The sequence below is a fragment of the Mustela erminea genome, chromosome 7, assembly GCF_009829155.1.
Source record: "Mustela erminea isolate mMusErm1 chromosome 7, mMusErm1.Pri, whole genome shotgun sequence".
In the NCBI taxonomy this organism is placed as follows: Eukaryota; Metazoa; Chordata; class Mammalia; order Carnivora; family Mustelidae; genus Mustela; species Mustela erminea.
The window spans coordinates 110,264,547-110,285,726 of NC_045620.1; the positions used below are offsets into that span (position 1 = coordinate 110,264,547).

General features: G+C 35.2%; 2 protein-coding genes across 3 annotated transcripts in view; one reads left to right on the forward strand and one right to left on the reverse strand.

Moving 5' to 3' along the window:
* SOS1 (SOS Ras/Rac guanine nucleotide exchange factor 1) overlaps positions 1–21,180 on the forward strand; it is a 144,961-nt gene that overhangs the window by 89,225 nt on the left and 34,556 nt on the right. For both annotated transcript variants that reach the window (XM_032352895.1, XM_032352896.1), the window contains exons 9-10: positions 11,401–11,528; positions 12,320–12,975. In XM_032352895.1, the coding sequence (XP_032208786.1) occupies positions 11,401–11,528; positions 12,320–12,975 (784 nt within the window). The remainder of the gene's footprint in view (positions 1–11,400; positions 11,529–12,319; positions 12,976–21,180) is intronic.
* ARHGEF33 (Rho guanine nucleotide exchange factor 33) overlaps positions 18,783–21,180 on the reverse strand; it is a 121,325-nt gene continuing 118,927 nt past the window's right edge. Inside the window, exon 19 of the mRNA XM_032352901.1 lies at positions 18,783–20,589. Within this exon, the coding sequence (XP_032208792.1) occupies positions 20,508–20,589 (82 nt within the window). The 3' untranslated portion in view covers positions 18,783–20,507. The remainder of the gene's footprint in view (positions 20,590–21,180) is intronic.

The window sequence follows — 21,180 nt, forward strand, 5'->3', positions numbered from 1 at the left end:
ATGTCTAGAAAAATGTTTCTATAGCCAATATCAAAGAAATGAATGCCTGTTTTCTTCTAGGAGTTTTATGGTTTCAAGTCACACATTTAGGTCTTTCATCCATTTGGAGTTTATTTTTCTGTATGGTACAAGAAAGTGGTCCAGTTTCATTCTTTTGTATGTAGCTGTCCAGTGTTCCCAGCACCACTTGTTGAAGAGAATGTCTTTTACCCATTGCATAGTCTTGCTTTCTTTGTTGCAGATTAAATGACCATATAAATGGGGTTTATTTCTGGGGTCTCTATTTAGTTCTTTCGATCTATGTGTCTGTTTTTGTGCCAGTGCCATACTGTTTTGATTACTGTAGCTTTATAATGGGGATTTTGATACATCCAGCTTTGTTGTTCTATCTCAAGATTGCTTTGGCTATTCAGTGTCTTGTGTAGTTTCATACAAATTTTAGTATTATTTGTCTAGTTCCATAAAAAAATGTTAGTGTTTTGATAGGGATTATGTTAAATCTGTAGATTGCTTTGGGTAGTATGGACTTTTTAACAGTATTGATTTTTCTAATCCATGAGTGTAGAATATTTATGTCTTTCCATTTGTTTGTGTCCTCTGAGTTTCTTTTATCAGTGTTTTATAGTTTTTGGAGTACAGGTCTTTCACCTCCTAGGTTTAATTTATTTCTAGGTACTTTGTTATTTTTGGTGCAATTGTAAATTGGATTGTTTTCTTACATTGTCTTTCTGCTACTTCATTGCTAGCATATAAAAATGTAACAGATTTCTGTATATTAATTGTGTATCCTGAGACCTTACTGAATTCATTTACCAGTTCTAGTAGGTTTTTGTTTTTGTTTTGTTTTGTTTTGGTGGAGTTGCAGGCATAAAACCCTTTTAAAACAATACATTTCTGGGGCATCTGGGTGGCGCAGTCAGTTAAGCATCCAACTTATGGTTTTGGTTCAGATCGTGATCTCACGGTTGTGAGATTGGCCTGGTGTCAGGCTCTACACCCAGTGTAAAGTCCGCTTGGGAGTCTCTCTCCCTCTCCCTCTCCCCCTACTCTATCTTTGTATGTGTGCTCACTCATACTTTACTTTACTTTAAAGATTTAAAGTAAATTTACTTTAAAGATTTAAAGTAAATCTTTAAAACATAATACATTTCTGGAAGTTACTTTGTTCCCTATATTTCACTAACACTGCCTTAGTCCAGCCTCACCCCCCGCCCCCATGCCCCCCTCCTCCCTGCATGTCTTGCAGGGACTACTGTAGTGGCTTCCTATATGGCCTTTATGCCTCATGGAACCTTTAGTTTTAAAAGTGCAGTTGGGGGGCGCCTGGGTGGCTCAGTGGGTTAAGCCTCTGCCTTCGGCTCAGGTCATGATCCCGAGGTCCTGGGATCGAGTCCTGCGTCGGGCTCTCTGCTCAGCCGGGAGCCTGCTTCCCTTCCTCTCTCTGCCTGCCTCTCGGCCTACTTGTGATCTCTCTCTGTCAAATAAATAAATAAAATAAAATAAAAATTTAAAAAAGTGCAGTTGGTTCCCTATCAGCTTTGACCCAAAGTCTAAATTCTTTAGCCTCTTTCTAGCTCGTCTCAATACCTAGTCTTTCCCACCTTGTGCTTTACCCATAAGAAAATTTTTAGCAGCCCTGGATATATCAGACCTGTTCAGAATTCCACTTTGCTTTTGTTCCTGTTTCCTGGACTTTTTCTTCTATTTCTGCCATCCCCTTTCATCTGAGAAATTCCTACTTGTCAAAGAGTTTGTTCAAATCTTGGTTTCTTTGTCAAGTTTCCCTTGGTTCCCTAGGCTGATCCTTTTACGGAGTTCCCTCTCATCATACTACCTCATAGAACTTGTCCCGTTTTTGTCCACCTTGTTTTAGACTGTGCTCCACACAGAGTGGATGTGAGCCCTGAGTAGCTTTGAATTTTCATGCCTAGTAGTGTCTGGCACTTAGACAATAAATACTTGTTAAAAAAAAAAATGGCAAAAATAATAATTTTCTTAGAATTCCTATAAATGTCTTACATTTTCGAAGAAGCTTAACTATAAATTGTATATAATTAAACTAATTTTGGAAACTTAGCATTTTTCAATAAGGTTTATTTATTTATTTATTTATTTATTTATTAGAAGTTGAGCTCATGAGCAGGGGCAAGGAATAGACGGAGAAGGAGAGAATCTGGGACCCCTGTGTGGCACAGTTGGTTCAGCGTTCAACTCTTGGTTTTGGCTCGGGTTGTGATTTCATGGTGTTGAGATCAAGCCCCTCATCAGACTCCATGCTCAGCACAGTCTGCTAAAGTTTCTTACACTCTCTCACTCTTCCCCTCACCCCTGCCCTATGCTTGCTCATGTGCACTCTCTGTAAAATAAATACATCTTTTAAAAAAATAAAGAGAAGAAGGAGAGAATCTCTAGCAACTCCCTGCTGAGCACAGAGCCTGATGCAGGGCTCAATCCCATGACCCCAAGATCACGATCTGAGCCAAAATCAACAGTCGGACGCTTAACAGACTGAACCACCCAGGTGCCCTGGAAATTTAGAATTCTTTAAACTTTATAAATTCAGAAAGTAAAAGTTTAGTTAAGTAATTAAGACTTGAATACTACTGAAACTGAAAAATAATACTCTTTTTTCTATGTGAAGTTTGATTTGCTTTATTAAACAAATTTAGAGCTGTTACTTGGGACTGTGTAAATATGTTGACCATATAATCTAAGGAAAAGTAAGTTCCCCTCAGTTAAAAAAAAACTGGGTTCAGATCTATACCATTATACGTACATTAGTATCTTCATTTCCTAGGGCTGCCAGAGCAAAGTACTACAGACTGCATGGCTTAAAAACAACAAAAATTTGTACTTTCATGGTTTTGGATACTAGAAATCCAAAATTAGGGTGTCAGCAGAGCCACAGTCCCTTTAAAGACTTTAGAGCAGAATCCTGTCTCTTAGCTTCTGGTGAATCCTAGCAGGCCTCGGTAGCTCTTGATGCCATCGCTTCATTCCTTCCCTCCTCCTCACATGGCTTTTCCCGCAGCTCTATGTTCTTCTTTTATCTCTGCATCCAAGTCTCCTCCTTTCTCCTACGAAGTTGCCAAGTCAACAGGTGTAGGGCCCACCCTAATCCAGTCTGACCTTATCTCAACCTGATTATATCTGCAAAGATCCAGTTTTCAAATAAGATCACATTCGCAGGTACCAGAGGTTAGGACTTGAATATAGTTCAACCCATTACAATTAGTTTTTGGTATGCTATAGAATTATATTCATTTTTGGTTTTCTGATTTTCCAGTATATAATGTCTTTCTTAAACCAATATATACATATATTGTTTTTATTAACCCAATTTAAGTATAATTTCATACTGATCATAGACTTTACAAAAATCTAGTGAAAAGCCAACAGACTTGTGGCAGGATGGGCTATAGCCAGGTAAAAATGGACAGGAATTCAAAATTACTAACATAATCATCTGAATTAGACTAAGTGTATATAATTGGGTTTGGGGTTATCATGTATGCTTTGTCTTAAATGAAAAAATAGAAAATTTAACACTTAAAATCTCTATACCTTTCTTAGGTTTTATTGGTAATAGAAAGTACAAGATTAGCAAAATAATTGAGAGAAAACATGTCCGGGTTTAATTTTAACACATCATAACAACCATGTGTTTTTAAGTAAGATTAAATTGAGGACCAACAGAATAGTAAGTATTGTAGTTGATGTTATTTCATTATAACATTGCAGTGTTTATCTTGGTCACAAGCTTTATTTTAGAAAATAAGAACACTAACAACTTTAATCTGGAGACTCATGTGGTTAGATTCTTTCTCTGTATTAAAATTTAAAATTTGGAGTATCTTGCTGGCTCAGTTGATAGAGCATGTGACTCTTGATCTTGGGATTATAAATTTGAGCCCCCTCTGCTCAGGAGGGAGCCTGCTTCCCTCTCTCTCTCTCTGCCTGCCTCTCCATCTACTTGTGATTTCCTCTCTGTCAAATAAATAAATAAAATCTTTAAAATAAATAAATAAATAAATAAATAAATAAATAAGTAAATAAATAAATTTGAGCCCCATGTTGGGTATAGAGATTAAAATAAAATATTTAAAAAGAAATTTTTAAAAACTTAACATTAAGGGCACCTGGGTGGCTCAGTGGGTTAAAGCCTCTGCCTTCGGCTCAGGTCATGATGTCAGGGTCCTGGGATCCAGCCCTGCATCGGGCTCTCTGCTCAGCGGGGAGCCTGCTTCCCCCTCTCTCTCTGCCTGCCTCTCTGCCTACTTGTGATCTCTCTCTGTCAAAAAAATAAATAAAATCTTAAAAAAAATATATTTAAAAAGAAATTTTAAAAAATTTAAAATTAAGGGCACCTGGGTGGCTCAGTGGGTTAAAGCCTCTGCCCTCGGCTCGGGTCATGATCTCGGGGTCCTGAGATCAAGCCCCATGTCGGGCTCTCTGCTCGGTGGGAAACCTGATTCCTACTCTCTCTCTCTGCCTGCCTCTCTGCCTGCTTGTGATTTCTGTCTGTCAAATAAATAAAATCTTAAAAAAAAATTTAACATAAAATTTTCTAATATTCCTAGATTTTTGCATAGCAGACTCATTTGAAGATTGACCCTTTTCCCCCTTAAGATTGCAAATATTACAAAAATTGTAGCCACAAATGTTTAAGTACTAGAATTGTGGGAAAGGATTACAGATAAAATCTTAGAACTGAATGGTACAGTGAGTGGAAAATTTAGGATAAAAAATTGAGAAATGTTAAAATTAAGAGATTTTTATCCCCCCAAAATTAAAAAAAAAAATACTGAACAAGGGGCACCTGGGTGGCTCAGTGGGTTAAAGCCTCTGCCTTCAGCTCAGGTCATGATCCCAGGGTCCTGGAATCGAGCCCTACATTGGGCTCTCTGCTCAGCGGGGAGCCTGCTTCTCTTCCTCTCTCTCTTCTGCTTCTCTGCCTTCTTGTGATGATCTCTGTCTGTCAAATAACTAAATAAAATCTTAAAAAAAAAATGTGCTGAAGAAGGGGCATCTGGGTAGCTCAGATGGTTAAGCGTCTGCCTTCAGCTCAGGTCATGATCCTAGGGTTCTGGGATTGAGCCCCATATCTGGCTCCCTGCTCGGTGGAAAACCTGCTTCTCCCTTTCCTTCTACTGATCCCCTTGCTTGTGCTTTGTCAAATAAAAAAATTTTTTTTAATGCTACACAAAACAAATTGGAAGAGCGAAATATAAATTGTGCTACATCATACACTTTGAACACCCACTAGCGGCCTTCACATAGTGTGCTAAAAGCTCTTTGTAAAGAGGGCTGCCCTGCAAACCCCTACTACAAACCTGTTGTATACATTTGTTAATGGCTTTGATTTGGTGCTTTTCCAGTTTGGGAGCTGGACAGTATCAAACATCTACACTAGATCATTTTTTATCTAATTTTTTTTTCATGTTTTGCATCTGGTTTAACTGCTCTGTGCTTCAGACTTATTTTTTTTTTTTTAAGATTTTATTTATTTATTTGACAGACATAGCAAGAGCAGGAATACAAGCAGAGGGAATGGCAGAGGGAGAAGCAGTCTTCCCGCTGAGTAAGGAGCCCAATGCGACTCGATCCTAGGACCCTGGGATCATCACCTGAGTTGAAGACAGATGGTTAAAGACTAAGCCACCCACGCGCCCCACACTATTTTTTTGTACTGCCACGAGTTGATGACTTAATACCAGCAATAAGAGAAGACTTAGCGTAGATTCTGAAGCCCAATGGAGGTCTCTTTAAGCTTCCATTCCGTTGAACTAGATTTCTAAATTTGGAAATTCTTATCCAAAACCCGTGGACTTAGAGCAGTGAGCTTAAATGGTATTCCATCTGACTGTAGACATCAAATGTCTGAAGTTAAACATAAGATAGTCTAATTCAGTAGCCATTGTAAGAAGAAACAGTAAACAGCTGACTGTTGTACTATTCTAATTTTAAATTTTAAATCAACTAAACTAAATGTGAGGTGCATTTATAATTTTGGTAATCTTCTCTCTGCTAAAAACAGGGAGATGGTTTTTTTAAAGTATCTTATTTTCATAAATGAGTGTTATGTCTAACCCTTTCTAGGGTTGATATCCTGTTTAAAGTTTCAGACTCCTTTCCACACTTCAGATTTTAACTTGCTTTTACATTATGCTTGCATATTTCTGCCATTTTTTATTTCACTTCCCTTCCTTCTGGAGCTCCAGTTGCGTGTGTGTTGAACTACTTTGTGTTGTCCCACAGATCCGTAAGACTGTTCATTCTTCTTTAATCTTATCCTTCCTTGTTCTTCAAATTAGTATTTTATTAATCTGTCAATTGAACTATTAGTTATTATCTTGCTTACTATAGAATTTCCATTTGGATTTTGTTTTATAGTTTCCACAGACTCCCTATCTGTCCACTCAGTAAGACCATGTTTTCCTTTAATTCTTTGAATATGATCATAAAAGCCACTTTGAAGCCCTTCTTAAATTCAGCATCTGGGTCCACTTGGAGTCATTTTCTATTAACTGACTTTTTTCCCCCTGAACATGGGTCACATTTCCCTGTTGTTTGCTCATTAACAATTCTGGATTCTATTGTGTGGAGGATTGTTGGGTTTCTTGTTTTTGGAATATTGGTTTTTTACTTTAGTATGCAGTTAACTTTCCTGGATTCAGCTTCAAATTGATCTCTTCTGTATTATGAAGCAACTGGTATCTCTCTTCACTTTCTAGGATTTCCATATGTAGCTTTTTTAGCTGATTCTCTTGGGTCTCCCTTACATGTGTATGATTTGGCAGTCAGACAAGTATTTGGGCAGGGATTAGTTCAGATTTGGGGGCACAGTCTCTGTGGTTTCCTTATGCCCGGAGATTTCCCCCTTAATTTCCAGCTACTCTGTCAGCTTTAGGCTTTATCCCCTGGTACTTCAAACCAGTAAGTCTTCAGCTTTCTGCTACCTGAGCTTTGTACATTTGGGGACTAAACTCAGTTCTTAAAGAGCCTCAGAACTCATCCATTAGAGCTTTCACGAGTAGATTCTACTTTCACAAGTAGATTCCTCTTTGGTCTCTGCCTGCTCTTTTGCCTCCTGTGGGTCTTCCCGTGCATCAGCCAGGTACTTGGAGAAGTTTATTTTCAGATTTTGGATGTCAACACTTCTGCAGTTCATTCATTTCCAGATTTCCCCCTTAAATTTCCTCCTAAACTGTGCTCTTTGATCTCCAGCCTGTAGAGGCTCTCTTCCTCTCACTCCTCCCCACTGTGTTTGTTGCTCTGAGAGGTTGGGGAAAGCCTTAATCTTGCAAGTGTATACACTTGGGAGTTGTAGCTTTTCAAGAGTAATTGCTGCTGCTGGTTTATGCTTTCTTCTAGATGTTTTCCAGTGCCTACAAATAGTTATTTTTACATTTTGTCCAGATTATATAATTGTTATCTGTGGGAGGGCTCTCAAGACTTCTTAACTTCATTGCCATTACTGGAAATTCTTGCATTTTTATGAAGCTTTTCTGCAGTATTGATTATGACTGTGATGTTTACAGCAGTAGGAGGGGAAACAGTGAAGGGCAAGTATTTGCTAATTTCATTCCAAATGGCACTTGATGGGCTTTCCCCTGTAGATATGCCCTTTTGAGTTTTTTTTTTTTTCCACTCGGGTCCTATTGATACTCTAAATATACAGGGGACCATACTTAATTATCTAAATAAAATATGTGACTTTCTCAAAAACTTTGAGAATTTTGCATTTCTTTCCTAACAGTAAATTATAAGTCATGTTACAATTTATATTTTAAGATTTCATTTTTATATTGGCTAATTTAATATACTGGCTAATTTAATAAAGGTATTATATGATTTACAATAATGGAAAAGCTGTACTATTTGTACTGTAAGTTTATACTGTTTATACTACGAATTTACACTATTTATTCCATTTCCCTTGGGGGAAAATGAGGGTTTAGGCTGATTAAATAAAAGAAGATCAAATTTTGTTAATATAACATCACTTACTGGTTGAAATTTTGTGTATTTTTAAAAAATTATCTGTATATATAAAGTCACTACTGATAAAACAACTTTTGAGGGGAAAGGAACTGATTATGAAGTGTACTTTTTAACTTAAATAGCATGAGTAATTGAAGTCTGCAATCTCTAAATGTCATTTTAGTTATGAATTGCATCTTTTTCCACCCATTCTTTCTAGTTGTGCTGCTACTGTAAAAGAATAGTTGAGGATTATTGCCTTTCTTGTGCTCAGCCTTTAAAGGGATGTGTAAATTGTGAGATAGCAAAGAGTCAGGAACAGTTGGCTTAATTCGTTGGTTTCTGGAATAATTTGGGTAGTATTGCATACATTTGTTTATAGGACTAGTAAATTAAATTTACCAGTTGACCATGTATTTTCTACTTTGTAATCTGTTCTTAGCATTTTATCAAAGAGTATATAGGTAACCATTCCGTGGTCAAAACACAATCCCCATCTTTGCTTGTGTTTTCCCATTCTGTGATAAGTTCTTTATATATGTGTGTGCATATATATATGCACACACACAATATTTAAGATAAAAACAAATGTTTATTCCATGTCCCAAACATTAGACAATTATATATTTCTTGATTATATATTTTGTCATCCTGTGCATTGCAATGTACCTATTTGAATGGAATAGGTTTTATTTGTTAAGTATTTTTTTAATAGGCATTTCTAAGTTATATCAGTTTTTTAGGTAGTGTATTGAAAAGGTTCTTGAACTGAGAAATCTTGGGTTTTGCCTGTCACCACCATCAAGTGCATGGCAGTTTCTTCATTTTATAGAATCTCATGTTGGAAAAATTAATTTCTAGAAATAAAAACATGAATTCAAAGGTTTTGTGTTTTTTAAACAAAAGGAAGCCCTTATATGTTGTGAATTAGGTAAACTCTTTGCCACTGCTTTGTTTCTGTAGCAACAACGAGCCACCGCTTTCATGGCAGTTAGCTTCAATTATTCAGCACCAGTGCCTGGTTTATATCAGCTACGTTAAGCAAAAGTGCTTATGAGAAAGGTCATTAATTACATTGAAATTTATTTTAGATGCTCAGGTAATGCTATGAAGGTAAAAATTGCATTTAAAAATTACTCCATTAGTAGAGTCTTACGGGTTTGACATAGACTTTGGGTTTGTGGGTTTAAAGTGTATTAACAATACTTTCAAGATACTGGTATATTCTATATGTGAAATGTTATAGTTAAATAGTAGATAAATGACCAAAAGCTTTAAACATTTTTAGAATAGAAAATCAAATGTGTGTCTCAGTGGATTGGTTACTTTCATGCTCTTTTTACATGTGCTAAAACTGTGGGTTTTTGTGTGATGTTAGGTATGTTTGCCTGAATTAATATAAAAAAATAAAAGGATAAATATGAAGGATTCAGTATTCTGCCACCTCTTGGTGCCAGCTCGTTAAGACTAAAAACTTACCTTATGTTCTACTGACTCTGGAGGAATTACATTCTGAAAGAACTCAGTGAAATAGTTTTTAGTGGTGCTTTTGGTACACCACATACAGTTTTGCCCTTTCTTAATGAACGTTGCTTTCAGTGTGAGATTGTTGCATTGGAAGCCTAAACTCAGTAAGGTTAATGGTTAGGTTTTGTCACCCGAAATTCTGCCATATGAGATGCAAGTAGTTCTAGAATGATAGGAATGGAGAGTGTTTTGAGAGAATGCCCAAAGCCCAGCCTTCAGCCTATCCGTAATATCCATTAAGTAAAAACCTAATAGCTTCCTTTTTATGAATAGTTGGTCATTGACTTCCTTTAATCTAGCTGGCCATAGTGAAGAGCAAAACTAATGAGTAAATGATATCTCATATTTTTTTTATATATATAAAAGTTTTTTTTATCCTTTGAGAAAAAAATATTTTTCCCCCTTTCTGGGAGATTATCTTGAAACACAGTTAACACAATTGAGACTACAAAGTGCAGATGGTCCTTTTTGTTGAAAGTATGGTGAGGTTTTAGTATCTAAAATTTGGATGATAAAACTGAGCATTAAATAGATATCACAATATGGTATTTACTTCTTCTGGAATACCTGAGCATTTATGATATTTTAAGCAAATTATTTTTATAAAAATGGTTGAGGCTTTGAGTAAGAAGTATGTCTACTTTTCACAAGTCATCAGTATGTGTATGTTTGTATAACTGATCTTTATCAGCTGAAATGAAAATGAATGTGTTGTTGATCTTTAAGGAATATCTCAACTATAAATCCTTAAAGTAATAATAATTACGCTCATTGAAAAGTAAACCTTTGCAAATTACTTTGAATATTTTATGGTTTTACTTCTCACATCTTTTCTTTTATGATAGAGAATAAGTGTTCTTAAATGTTGCATGAAAACTACTGATACATGTTATTTATTAACATTTTCTTTTTGGTAGCCAGAAACAGGTTGAGAAGTTGACAGAATTCTTATCATCTATTATAACTCATACCTCAGTTAACTACTTGCTTGAATTATAGTCACCTGTTATATTGATAATTGGTGTTTATTGATGACCCAGTCCTTACTAAGTACAGACTTTCTGTCTAGCATATATAGTATATTTGCCACTAAAAGAAAATGTGCTTGAGTTTCACTAATATGTACACTTCTGGTTTTGCTCAAAATCTTAACGTGTGAATGCTGACAAAGTTCATGATACTAAACGTTAAACCTGTAGTAGAACTACGAAGAAAACAACTTAGACTTACTCTGTACATTATAACGTGCTTTGATTTTTAATAAGAACCCCATTAGGTAGGCAGGGCAGGCTTTTTACAAGCCTCATTTGATAGCTGGGAAAAATGAAACTCAGAAGTCAGATAATCTGCCCCAGTGTCACACAGAAGTAGAGGCAAAATTTGGTTCTAGGTTTTGTGTCTAAGTTCCTCTCCACTATACTCCATCTTTCTCTGTGTATTTGTCTTTGGAATCATCCTGTTGCTATGATAGTGTTGGAATCAGAAACCTAAGACCAAATTCCACGCTTGAGAAAAAACATCTCCTCTGTGTGCTTACTGCTGGGCGAATCCTTAAGAAGATAATTTATGTCCCTCATCTGTTTTCAGACAAATGCTTCTGAGAAACTGCACATTACAGGCTGTCACAAGCTGTGACATCTTTTAACACTGCTTCTGCTCTTTTTTTTTTTTTTTTTTAATGTGGAACACTCGGTTGTATGTTAATACAGAAAATAATACCTAAAGAAGAAAACACTTTTTTGAAAGAATATATTTTATGACATGTTTAAAAATTTTATTGTTGCAGAAAGATTTGAATTACTGTTACTTTCATTCTTGAATAAAATGAGCTCCTGTTCTTTTCATCCACAACTGTCCTGCGGGTTCAGATTTGTCATTTTGCCTTTGCAGCAGTTAGAAGAAAAGAGTGAAGATCAAGAAGACAAGGAATGTTTGAAACAAGCAATAACAGCTTTGCTTAATGTTCAGAGTGGTATGGAAAAAATATGTTCTAAAAGTCTTGCAAAACGAAGATTGAGGTGAATATTTTTACTTTTTTAATAATCTTCCCTTTCACTCTGAATATTCTGGTGTAAATTCAGGGATCCCAGTTCCCTCCTCAAGTAAACAATGAAGAAAATAGTTTTAGTGACAAGCTTGGTCTTTCAGAGGAAGTGACATCAAAGCCAAGAGAATTTGTTATTGTTTGAAAAACCTTTCATATTTGTGCATTTTCCTTGCATACTCCCAGACAAGACCTCCTGAGAGTCAACTGGTAAGCTAAAGGAGAGACAGAGAAAAATGTCTTGAGTAGATTTATGTCAACATCATCGTTCTGTCAAAGTAAAATTGGTAGTGTCCTTTATTTTAGGGATTATGTAACTTGAGGTATTAATTCAGATAACATTGCTTCCACTTTCTTAATTATAATATGTGCATGTTTGTTAGCTCTAGGTCTTGTCCACTTAAACATTTCTAAATAATTTTTTAAGTCTCTTAAATTATTTTTTTCACCATATTGGGCTACTTTTTAATATATGTCATTCTAAATATTTAGTAGCCAAGGTAGAAATAATCATTACCTAGCTAAGTTTATAGAGTAGAATTTCGTCAGTAGTCCTTGTTTCTTTTTAGAGCACTAAAAAAGTCTCTACTGTGTTGCTTTAGTTCCTAAAATGGTACAGTTTTGTAACACTAATATATTTGGAGAATTAGTGAAAACCTTCTCAGTGCAACTTTTTAAAATGTACTTTTCCATTGTCCTTTATTTACATGAATTCTTAGATTGTCTGTCGTCTGTGTACTAATAATGTTTTTTCCTTTATCCCAGTGAATCTGCATGTCGGTTTTATAGTCAGCAAATGAAGGGGAAACAACTAGCAATCAAGAAAATGAACGAGATTCAAAAGAATATTGATGGTTGGGAGGGAAAAGACATTGGACAGTGTTGCAATGAATTTATAATGGAAGGAACTCTTACACGTGTAGGAGCCAAACATGAGAGACACATATTTCTCTTTGATGGCTTAATGATTTGCTGTAAATCAAATCATGGGCAGCCAAGACTTCCTGGTGCTAGCAATGCAGAATACCGTCTTAAAGAAAAGTTTTTCATGAGAAAGGTACAAATTAATGACAAAGATGACACCAGTGAGTACAAGCATGCTTTTGAAATAATTTTAAAAGATGAAAATAGTGTTATATTTTCTGCCAAGTCAGCTGAAGAGAAAAACAATTGGATGGCAGCCTTGATATCTTTACAATACCGGAGTACGCTGGAGAGGATGCTTGATGTGACGATGCTGCAGGAAGAGAAGGAGGAGCAGATGAGGCTCCCTAGTGCCGATGTTTATAGATTTGCAGAGCCTGACTCTGAAGAGAATATAATATTTGAAGAAAACATGCAGCCCAAGGCTGGAATTCCAATTATCAAAGCAGGAACTGTTATTAAGCTAATAGAGAGGCTCACATACCATATGTATGCAGGTAAGGAATAAAAAGTGGCCTGTCACTTTTATTTTCCTGCTTCCAGCTGATTTTCTTTGCTGCACAAGTCACTGTGCCTAAAATAGAAAGCAGACTAACAACAAAAGATCTTCTGCATTATTTCGAGTTCATTTTCCTTTGCCTAAAAATACTGCCATTTATACTTTTGCTACCACATTCACATATTATTTTTAACTTTATAACCAGAATTACAAATGGGAATATAAAATCACTTGGCTAAATTTATCCAATTAGTGGTGGAAACAAAACTAAAAGTAGTGCTAAATCATCATCATTAGGGTCTGACGACCTTTACCTCTTTTTCTTTTTTCTTTCTTCTCTTTCCATTACTGAGATTATAAAGTCATTAAAAATTTTAGTGTACATTCATCACCAAAATTGTGCTGTAGTACAAATATGCACAGCATTGTTTTTTCCTAATTTCTGTTCCTAAAACTTAGTTAAATTTAGCAATCCTGAAAGTCATTAAAGGTTTCAGGTTTTTTTGCACTTTACAACCGATGTCATTTAAGAAAACAATTTTACCTCAGCAGGGCAGTTTTTAGAGACAAACATGTCCAGACTACCTAGGAAGATTAGTAGAGACCAAATCAAATGTAATTTTTGAGAGTTAAGAAACAAACATAAGGATTCTTTTTTTAAAGTAATTTTATTTCTTCTAGAAAGTCACCCATGATAATCCAGTGTTCCTCGACCTTCAACTTTCCTACACAATGGAAAGATTGGAAATTGTAAACTGTAGCGTATGGTATAGTTGAAAGAGCACCAAATCTGGATTTCCATGCTCACTCTATCACAGTTCCTTCAGGTCCCAGAACCTCAGTTTCCATCTCAAAAATGAGCATCACAACAGCAACCTCAGACTTGGAAAGAATAGATGAACTACGACCTGTAAAAACTCCTTGTAAACATAAACGTAAACTTACTTTCAAAGAGTGTTTTTAATTATAAAGAGATATTAACTCAAAACATAACTCTTAAAACATAAATGCTGCTCTAAGTAGTCGAATGTGAAAGTTAACCTCCATCCCTATACTTCCTGCTTAAATTTATTCCTGTTTCTAGAAGATGTGTGTTTCTGAGGGAGGGTTTTTTTTTTTTTAGTGTTTTGTGTTTTCATTTATTTAAAGTCCTCTAAATAGGTTCTCAGTTCTCTCTGGAAGGTGTTCTGGCACCAGTTAAATTAAACTTTTAAAGATCCACTGTAAGAAAGATGAATAACTTTTGATAATGTTGATATATTCAACTTATTACATGTCCAGTCAGAACTACTTAAATGGCCTGGAAACTATCAGGGCCTCCTTCAAAAGAGTGAAATCAAGTTAGAATATTTTTATCAGTGATACCAAAGCACTTTTATGAATATAATATCTCATGATCTCCACATGTCTCTGTAATAAGTAAGCCAGGATTTTGTTTTGTTTTTTAATTTTTATTTGGCCTCTAATTGGTGGTTCTTTTGATAGCCTTTTCCATAGTGAAATATTAGTGTTTTTTGTAGGCTATTAAAAGCATTTTGGGTTCTCTAAACAGATTCCATTTGGTAGTAGCAGGCAGGAGCTGACACATGTTGAAGATAGTGAAAGAAGACTAGCCTGGGATTCCAATTTTTCTGTTGATTTTTCACCTAGAAACGTATGCAGTCAGTGTATTCATTTTACTGACTCAAAAATGAAAAAAACTAAGCATGGGAAAGTTAAATAAGCTGCCTAGGATTTTTCATGAAAAAGAAAACGATTATTCTGGTATCTTTTTTACATATGAAACTTTTCAAGAAATACCATTTATATTAATATGACCAATCTATTTTGTGATCTTCATCAACTTCTGTATACTCTTTAAGATCTAGAATACAACTACAAAGATGTTCATTAAGTTACTCGAAAATTACGGTTGCAAAATATTTATTTCTTTGCTTTTTAAAGGAATTTTTAATGTTCTATAAGCTCAGATTGCTCTTCTTGCCACATTCTGATTTTTAAGGCTCTTACAAGATTCCCTGATTTCTTTAGCATAAGCACTCTAAACCATTCATCCTTTGATTTTAAATACCTTTGTTTTGAGTTCTTCAATATGAAAACTATGGAATAATTTTCATGTTGAAGTGTGGAAAAGACTGTTTAAAGTAAAATTAATCCTTGGATTTTTATCTACCTAAGACAAAAGTTGTACTATTTTGTTTTGTTTCTTTCCTGTAGAGCAGTGTAAGTAGAAAAGTGCTAAAGACTCAACTAGTGTTTACTATCAGACCTCAGTGGTACTGGAGTTGGAAAACATTTTCAGATTCCAAATTTTTTAATATAATTGTTTCTGTAAAACTTGATTGTTGATGATAATTTTTTTTTTAGACTGCTACATTTCATAGAACTAACATCATTAGTAAGCAGTTGCAGAATTACAATTAAATATTTTCTGGGAACTGTGCTTTTTATTTATTTTTTGAATGAGGACACTTTAAAACAAAACTTGAACAAGCATAGCTGAAAGTTTTTCTAGGGTATCTGAAGTTTCTCTCCTTGACATGCATGATGCTAGCCTAGTGTGTAGACATAGTACTTTTGCTGTGCTGTCTTACTAATTACTTTTGATAGTTCCTCTTATTTGTATTTAACTTTTAGCTTTTGAATAGAATCGTATTTTAAATGGTTTTATTTCTAGTTAGTATAAAACACTGAAATTTCTAGATTTGTAACACTTTGCAAAGTGTTTCACATTTAAATTGACAAGATTGCTTTACTTTTTTAAGAAATTAAAGTTTTTCAAAAATTCCTTTCATTAATTTCTTGAGGAATAAAATGCCAGTGTTGACTACAAATGTGGCCAAGTTTTTCTTGTTTTTTTTTGCATTTTTCTTTTCTTTCTTCTTTTGAGGCTTAATTGGATATTTTAACATAGGACATGAAGGTATATTACTGGTGTAACTGGCATACACAAGCAATTTTCTTGAGTTGTGGTTCACAATACCTACAAATTAATATTAATTACTAGTTTATTTGAGCTCTTCTATAAGGTCTGTCACAAACATGTTACTGGCAATATGGGATGTGTTTTCAGTAGATGTCTATGAACTCGTAAACATGAAAGCAATTATTTTTTAAGGTCTCTTTCAGCTCAAAAGTACTCTTGAGTCCTCACTACAATAATAAGAGATCAAGTTACCATTTGTTTTTAGAATTATTGGTCTGCTATTTTGCAGAGGTGGGCGAGAGGTTTAGTTGGTAGATATTTTTATGGAGAGAACATTCAGTGCAAAATGGGCTGAAATAAAGGCTAAAATTTAACTTGCACATTTTTATTATACAGAATTTTAATAAAAGACATTGGCTGTAATATATGAGAAAATTTAATATCCATTAAGCACCACTTACAGACCATTTTCTAGGTTCTGGATTGTTCAGAAATTGTCCAAAAAAACAAACAAAAAACAAAACAAAACAAAACAAAACACCCCAGAAGAAAAACTGGTTTAACCTTACTTAATTCAGACTTCACTATGGCTTTAGCCAACTTGATCCCTCAGGTGTTTTTAACAGTAATTTTGAAGCAGAGCTATAGAATTGCAGTGTTAGACAAGATGACCAATCTCTCACTAATACACAAAAACCCAAAGCCCCTGAAAGTTACATGATTTTCCAGAAGTCATACCAATTAATTGCAGAATGAAGACTAAAACTTAGGTTTCTTGATTCTTAACATACTGTATTTTTTACCATGTTACAGTGACTCATGTAAGACAAATTTTTTCAGTATTAAAATACATTTTTATTATAGATATCAAATAATAAAAATAAAGAGAACTTCTTGGTTGGTTTGAATTGCCAGTAATATAAGTGGCTTTTTCCTTATTGGACAAACACAAGTTTACTATGAAGATGTAAGCAGACTAATTTTTTTTCCTCTTATTGAAATAAATAATAATCTCTGGCTATAGATAAACTTCCATTTTAATGCATAGATTTTAGTATACAGTTAGATATTGCGCATCATAATTTTACTTTTTAACAAAACCCAGTTTACTGGTGATGTTTGCTCTGTAAAGGAAAGCTTTCTGGGAGAAAAAGTTAAATTTAGGTAAATTAGAAAATGCTTAATTGTCGCTTAAAAGACTACACCAGGGTCTTACGTGGAATCTGATTTATAGCTTATCTCTGAGATCCAGTATTTCTGGACATAGACTAATTTGCTCACTGCATCAGAACTTTGGAATCCATTTGAAATGCTGGAGAGGGGACACTGTCTAGTTAGATCATTCTGAATCTGGCAAGAATACGAAGAGACTTTCTTACCTACCTTAAGAGGAGCACAAAGCAAGGTTCATAAAAAAGAGATGAGAGTAGGAATTTTAATTCTGTTTCAGAGTTACCGGAAGGAAATAAAGTACAGATTAATTATTGAGACTTAAAACGACACGAGTAAAGAAATGTTTGGTAATGGTGTATCTGGTTTGACAATCTTACTTTAGAGAAATGAGGTGACCATGAGGTAGGGAAAATTCAGAACTGATACTATGTACAAATACAAGCTTTTCATATTGAAGTGTGGAAAAAAGGTGTATCCTGTGTGTGGTACTCTTTTCTAGAAAATTATATTGAAAAAACATAAGCCGGTTGATAGTTTTCTTTAAAGTATTGATTGCTATTTTACACCCTCAGAAAATCCTCAAAAACCTGCATTAGCTTTCTTTTGAGTTTGCGGCCTATATAAGTTCGGTTTGGGTGTCTTAACTTTAAAAAAAAAATCTTTTGAACAATTTTTGATCTATAGGGCAGTGCTGTTCTATTTTTAAACTCTCTGATAATTTTTTTTAAGTGTTTGTGCGTCAGCATAGCGTCTGTTTCCTTTTTTAAGGAATTCAAGAGTGATTGTTTATAAATCCTTGTTGAGAAGCTTATTGTTCCTTGTGGCTTTTTAAATGGCTGTATTAAAGGGAGAATTATCACATGAACAGACATCCTGATTAACAGCGGTTCACTATGGTGGGGGGAGGGGCATTCTTGACATAAATAACTCCATGTAACAAATATTTCATAAATTTTCATTGACCTTGCCAAATAAAATGTCAAGTGTCAATCAAAATAGGTACCTAAGAAGAAAGGATTGAATTATCACCTCAGATTTAGCGTGCTGTCTTCTGCATATTAACATGGGTATATTTTGAATTCCTAAGGTTTTGAAGAACTGTGCAGTGAAGTATTATCAAAGAATAGTTCTCAAGTGAAGGAGACAAGGCAGCAGAAAAAAGTCACTGCAGCTCCCGTTCGAAGTAACCTGGACCAGGGATTTGATGGGAGAGTTGGCAGCTACTGGTACAGAGAAACTGTATGGAGGGAAGGAAGCAGAGCAGCTAGTGAGCTTGGCGAAAACCTTAGTGCAGGGATTTGAGAATCTGGTAGAAATAATAACGAAGAAAAACCACAACAGAGCTTTTACTATGGCTCATACTGAAATTCACATGGGGTTATGGTTGAGAAAGAGGTTTGTGGAATTTACATCCATAAGCAAGTAATAAACAGAAAGAGAAAGAGACTCTCAAAATAGCCAATTTTCATGTTCTCCACAAATATTTGCGCTCATGTTCTAAAACTAAAGCAACCCAGCTTTTGTATTTTTATGTGTTTGCCTTCCATCTGTCTCTGCAACATCATTTTTTTAAAAGATTTTATTCATTTATTTGACAGATCAGAAGTAGGCAGAGAGGCAGGGAGTGGCCGGGGGTGGGGAAGCAGGTTCCTTACTGAGCAGAGAGCCTGATGTGGGGCTCGATTCCAGGACCCTGAGATCATGACCTGAGCTGAAGGCAGAGGCTTATCCCACTGAACCACCCAGGTGCCCCTGCAACATCATTTTATAATACAGGTAGATAGCTGCTGCCTCAGAACCAACAGAGAGGGTAACACTCAGCCTTTATCATTGCCTGCGAGATGTAAGTAGGTAGTGCTTTGTTTTCTTACAAAGCTATGTAATCTGTACTTATTGGTGTGTATTTTTAAAATACTGAATTATCTTAGTCCTTCACCTCATCTGTAAGATACAGGTTTCCAAGGGTTAGCATGACATAGTACACGTGAGAATCAATGACGGGGGGAAATTAAGAGAGATAAAAGTAGCTTCTGGAATATGTACCCTTTTTTTTTTTTTTAAATAAAATTTCAAATACAGAGATGTCCTCAAATACAGATGTTAAGTTTTTAATTCATTAGCAGTTTTGTGTACCACTTGAGACTACAAATGGAGTCTAAATCAATACAAGACGGGGAATATATGCAGCCTGTCAGATATTTTTTGAAAGTCCTTAAACTTTTGCCAATTTTTCTTGGTTTATTTTTAGCTTTTGCTGGTTTTTTTCTTTTTGGCAAGACTGCTCTTATTTCTCATCAAGCTAAAAACAACTTAAAAGTTGAGTCACTTTAGAATTTAGTACAACAGTGATGATTGTGGGAGTGTTTATTTCACTGCCCACTTCACAAACGCCTCTTCTACATAGAGTGCACAGGAAGGTCCTGCTGCTACTTCCTACAGTCTGGAAGAAGGCTTAATTACGGAATCACAACTAGACTGCTAATTTTTTAATGACTCTCTAGTGCCCTGAACCGGATTAGCAGTTTGCAGCTACATTCCAAATTAATCATTTATTTAAGTTTCTGTAATGATTACATAACTCATGGAATTGTTCTTTGTATTTCTATGTCACAGCTGTGGAAACCTGAAGGCATCCTTTAATCCAGAGAGCTTATGTGAGACAGTAGAAAAAAGCATAAAATTAGGAGTCACACAATCTAGATTTTGGTTCCATCTCTGCCACTCGACTGTGTGACCTTGGATAAGTCTTAGTTCCTTCTCTCAGATGTAGAAAGGAAAAACATCAGCGCCACTCACTTCACAGAAGTCCTGTGGAATAAATTCTGTGAGTGCGCTTTGAAAACGTTCCGTAACAGAGATCAGTTGATATGATCCCCCTGTGACCTAAGTGGCACCGAGGCATATCATGACTTTCCCAGCATTGTCATTGTTACTAAGGTACTGAAACCAGATGTTTTGGTTGAAGATGGAAAGACCATTTTAAAGTCATTTGCCTTTAAAAACAGGCAGTTTCCTTAAAAAAATAATTCATTTAGAACTTGCTTTTATTCTGTTTTTCAGTTTTAAAGTACCTTTGATAGCCCAAACTCTTCAGCCTACCTTAGGTGGCATCTGAGGAGCAATGGATCTGAATATTGATTTTAGACTTTTAGACTATTGAAATAAACTTTTCCTTAAAAAAGAAAAAAAAAAGGTTGGGGGAGAGGCCAGCCTAAATTGAGAATACAGCTCAGGGATCCTTGAGACACTGTCTGCTGAGGGCCTGGGCTCGCTCTCCCTCAGTGTTGGCTCAGCGTCTCTACCGTGGCCACTGCTTTTGCTTCCTAAACACGTGATGTTTTGAGTAGCCTCACCTGACAAATAGATTTGCAGAACAGCAAGTAGATTCTTGAAAGGGAGGATTGTGATGAAATCGATATAAATCTCTGTTTTTAAAATCTCGTACAGCCTTCTGTTCTAAAATCTTTTCTTCTGGATGAGACATTAGTCTTTAACGTTTGAGGAACTCTGTAACTGAAGAAACAATAAGATACCAACAGAGAGGAAATTACTAAAGGATTGTATATATTTAAATTACTGTTATCAGTAACCCGCTAGACTTGGAAGGTAAAGGAGGGGAGGGGCATTGAAAACCAGTAAGTGTTTATTCTGTGAATTTTCTTTAATTCAGAAAAGCAGTAGACATCCAAGGTTGTCTGATATTTAAACCAATTCATTATCTTGATTGCCACGTAAACCAATACATTAGGAATAGATTTCTGCGACAAATCCATGCATTTGGTTTGGGGGAGGGAGTTTAATCTATTATCATTATTTTATGCTAAATTTAGCATGGTTCTTAGAATCAGCCTAAGTAGAAGTTTTCCAAACAAATTAACTCTGATCTTGGGAAATCCTACGCTAATAAAGGACACTGTACTCACAAAGGATCCAGTGTGAAGCCTAACAAAAATAAAGGTACTTGCTACTCTCAATGAATTCATCATTCAATTAGAGCTTATCTTTGTGCAATTACTTTATAGCTTGTTGTTATCAAGTTCTCAAATGAATTTGAGATTAAAGAATATTTAGAGTTTTACAAACAAACAAAAAAATAAATTAGTG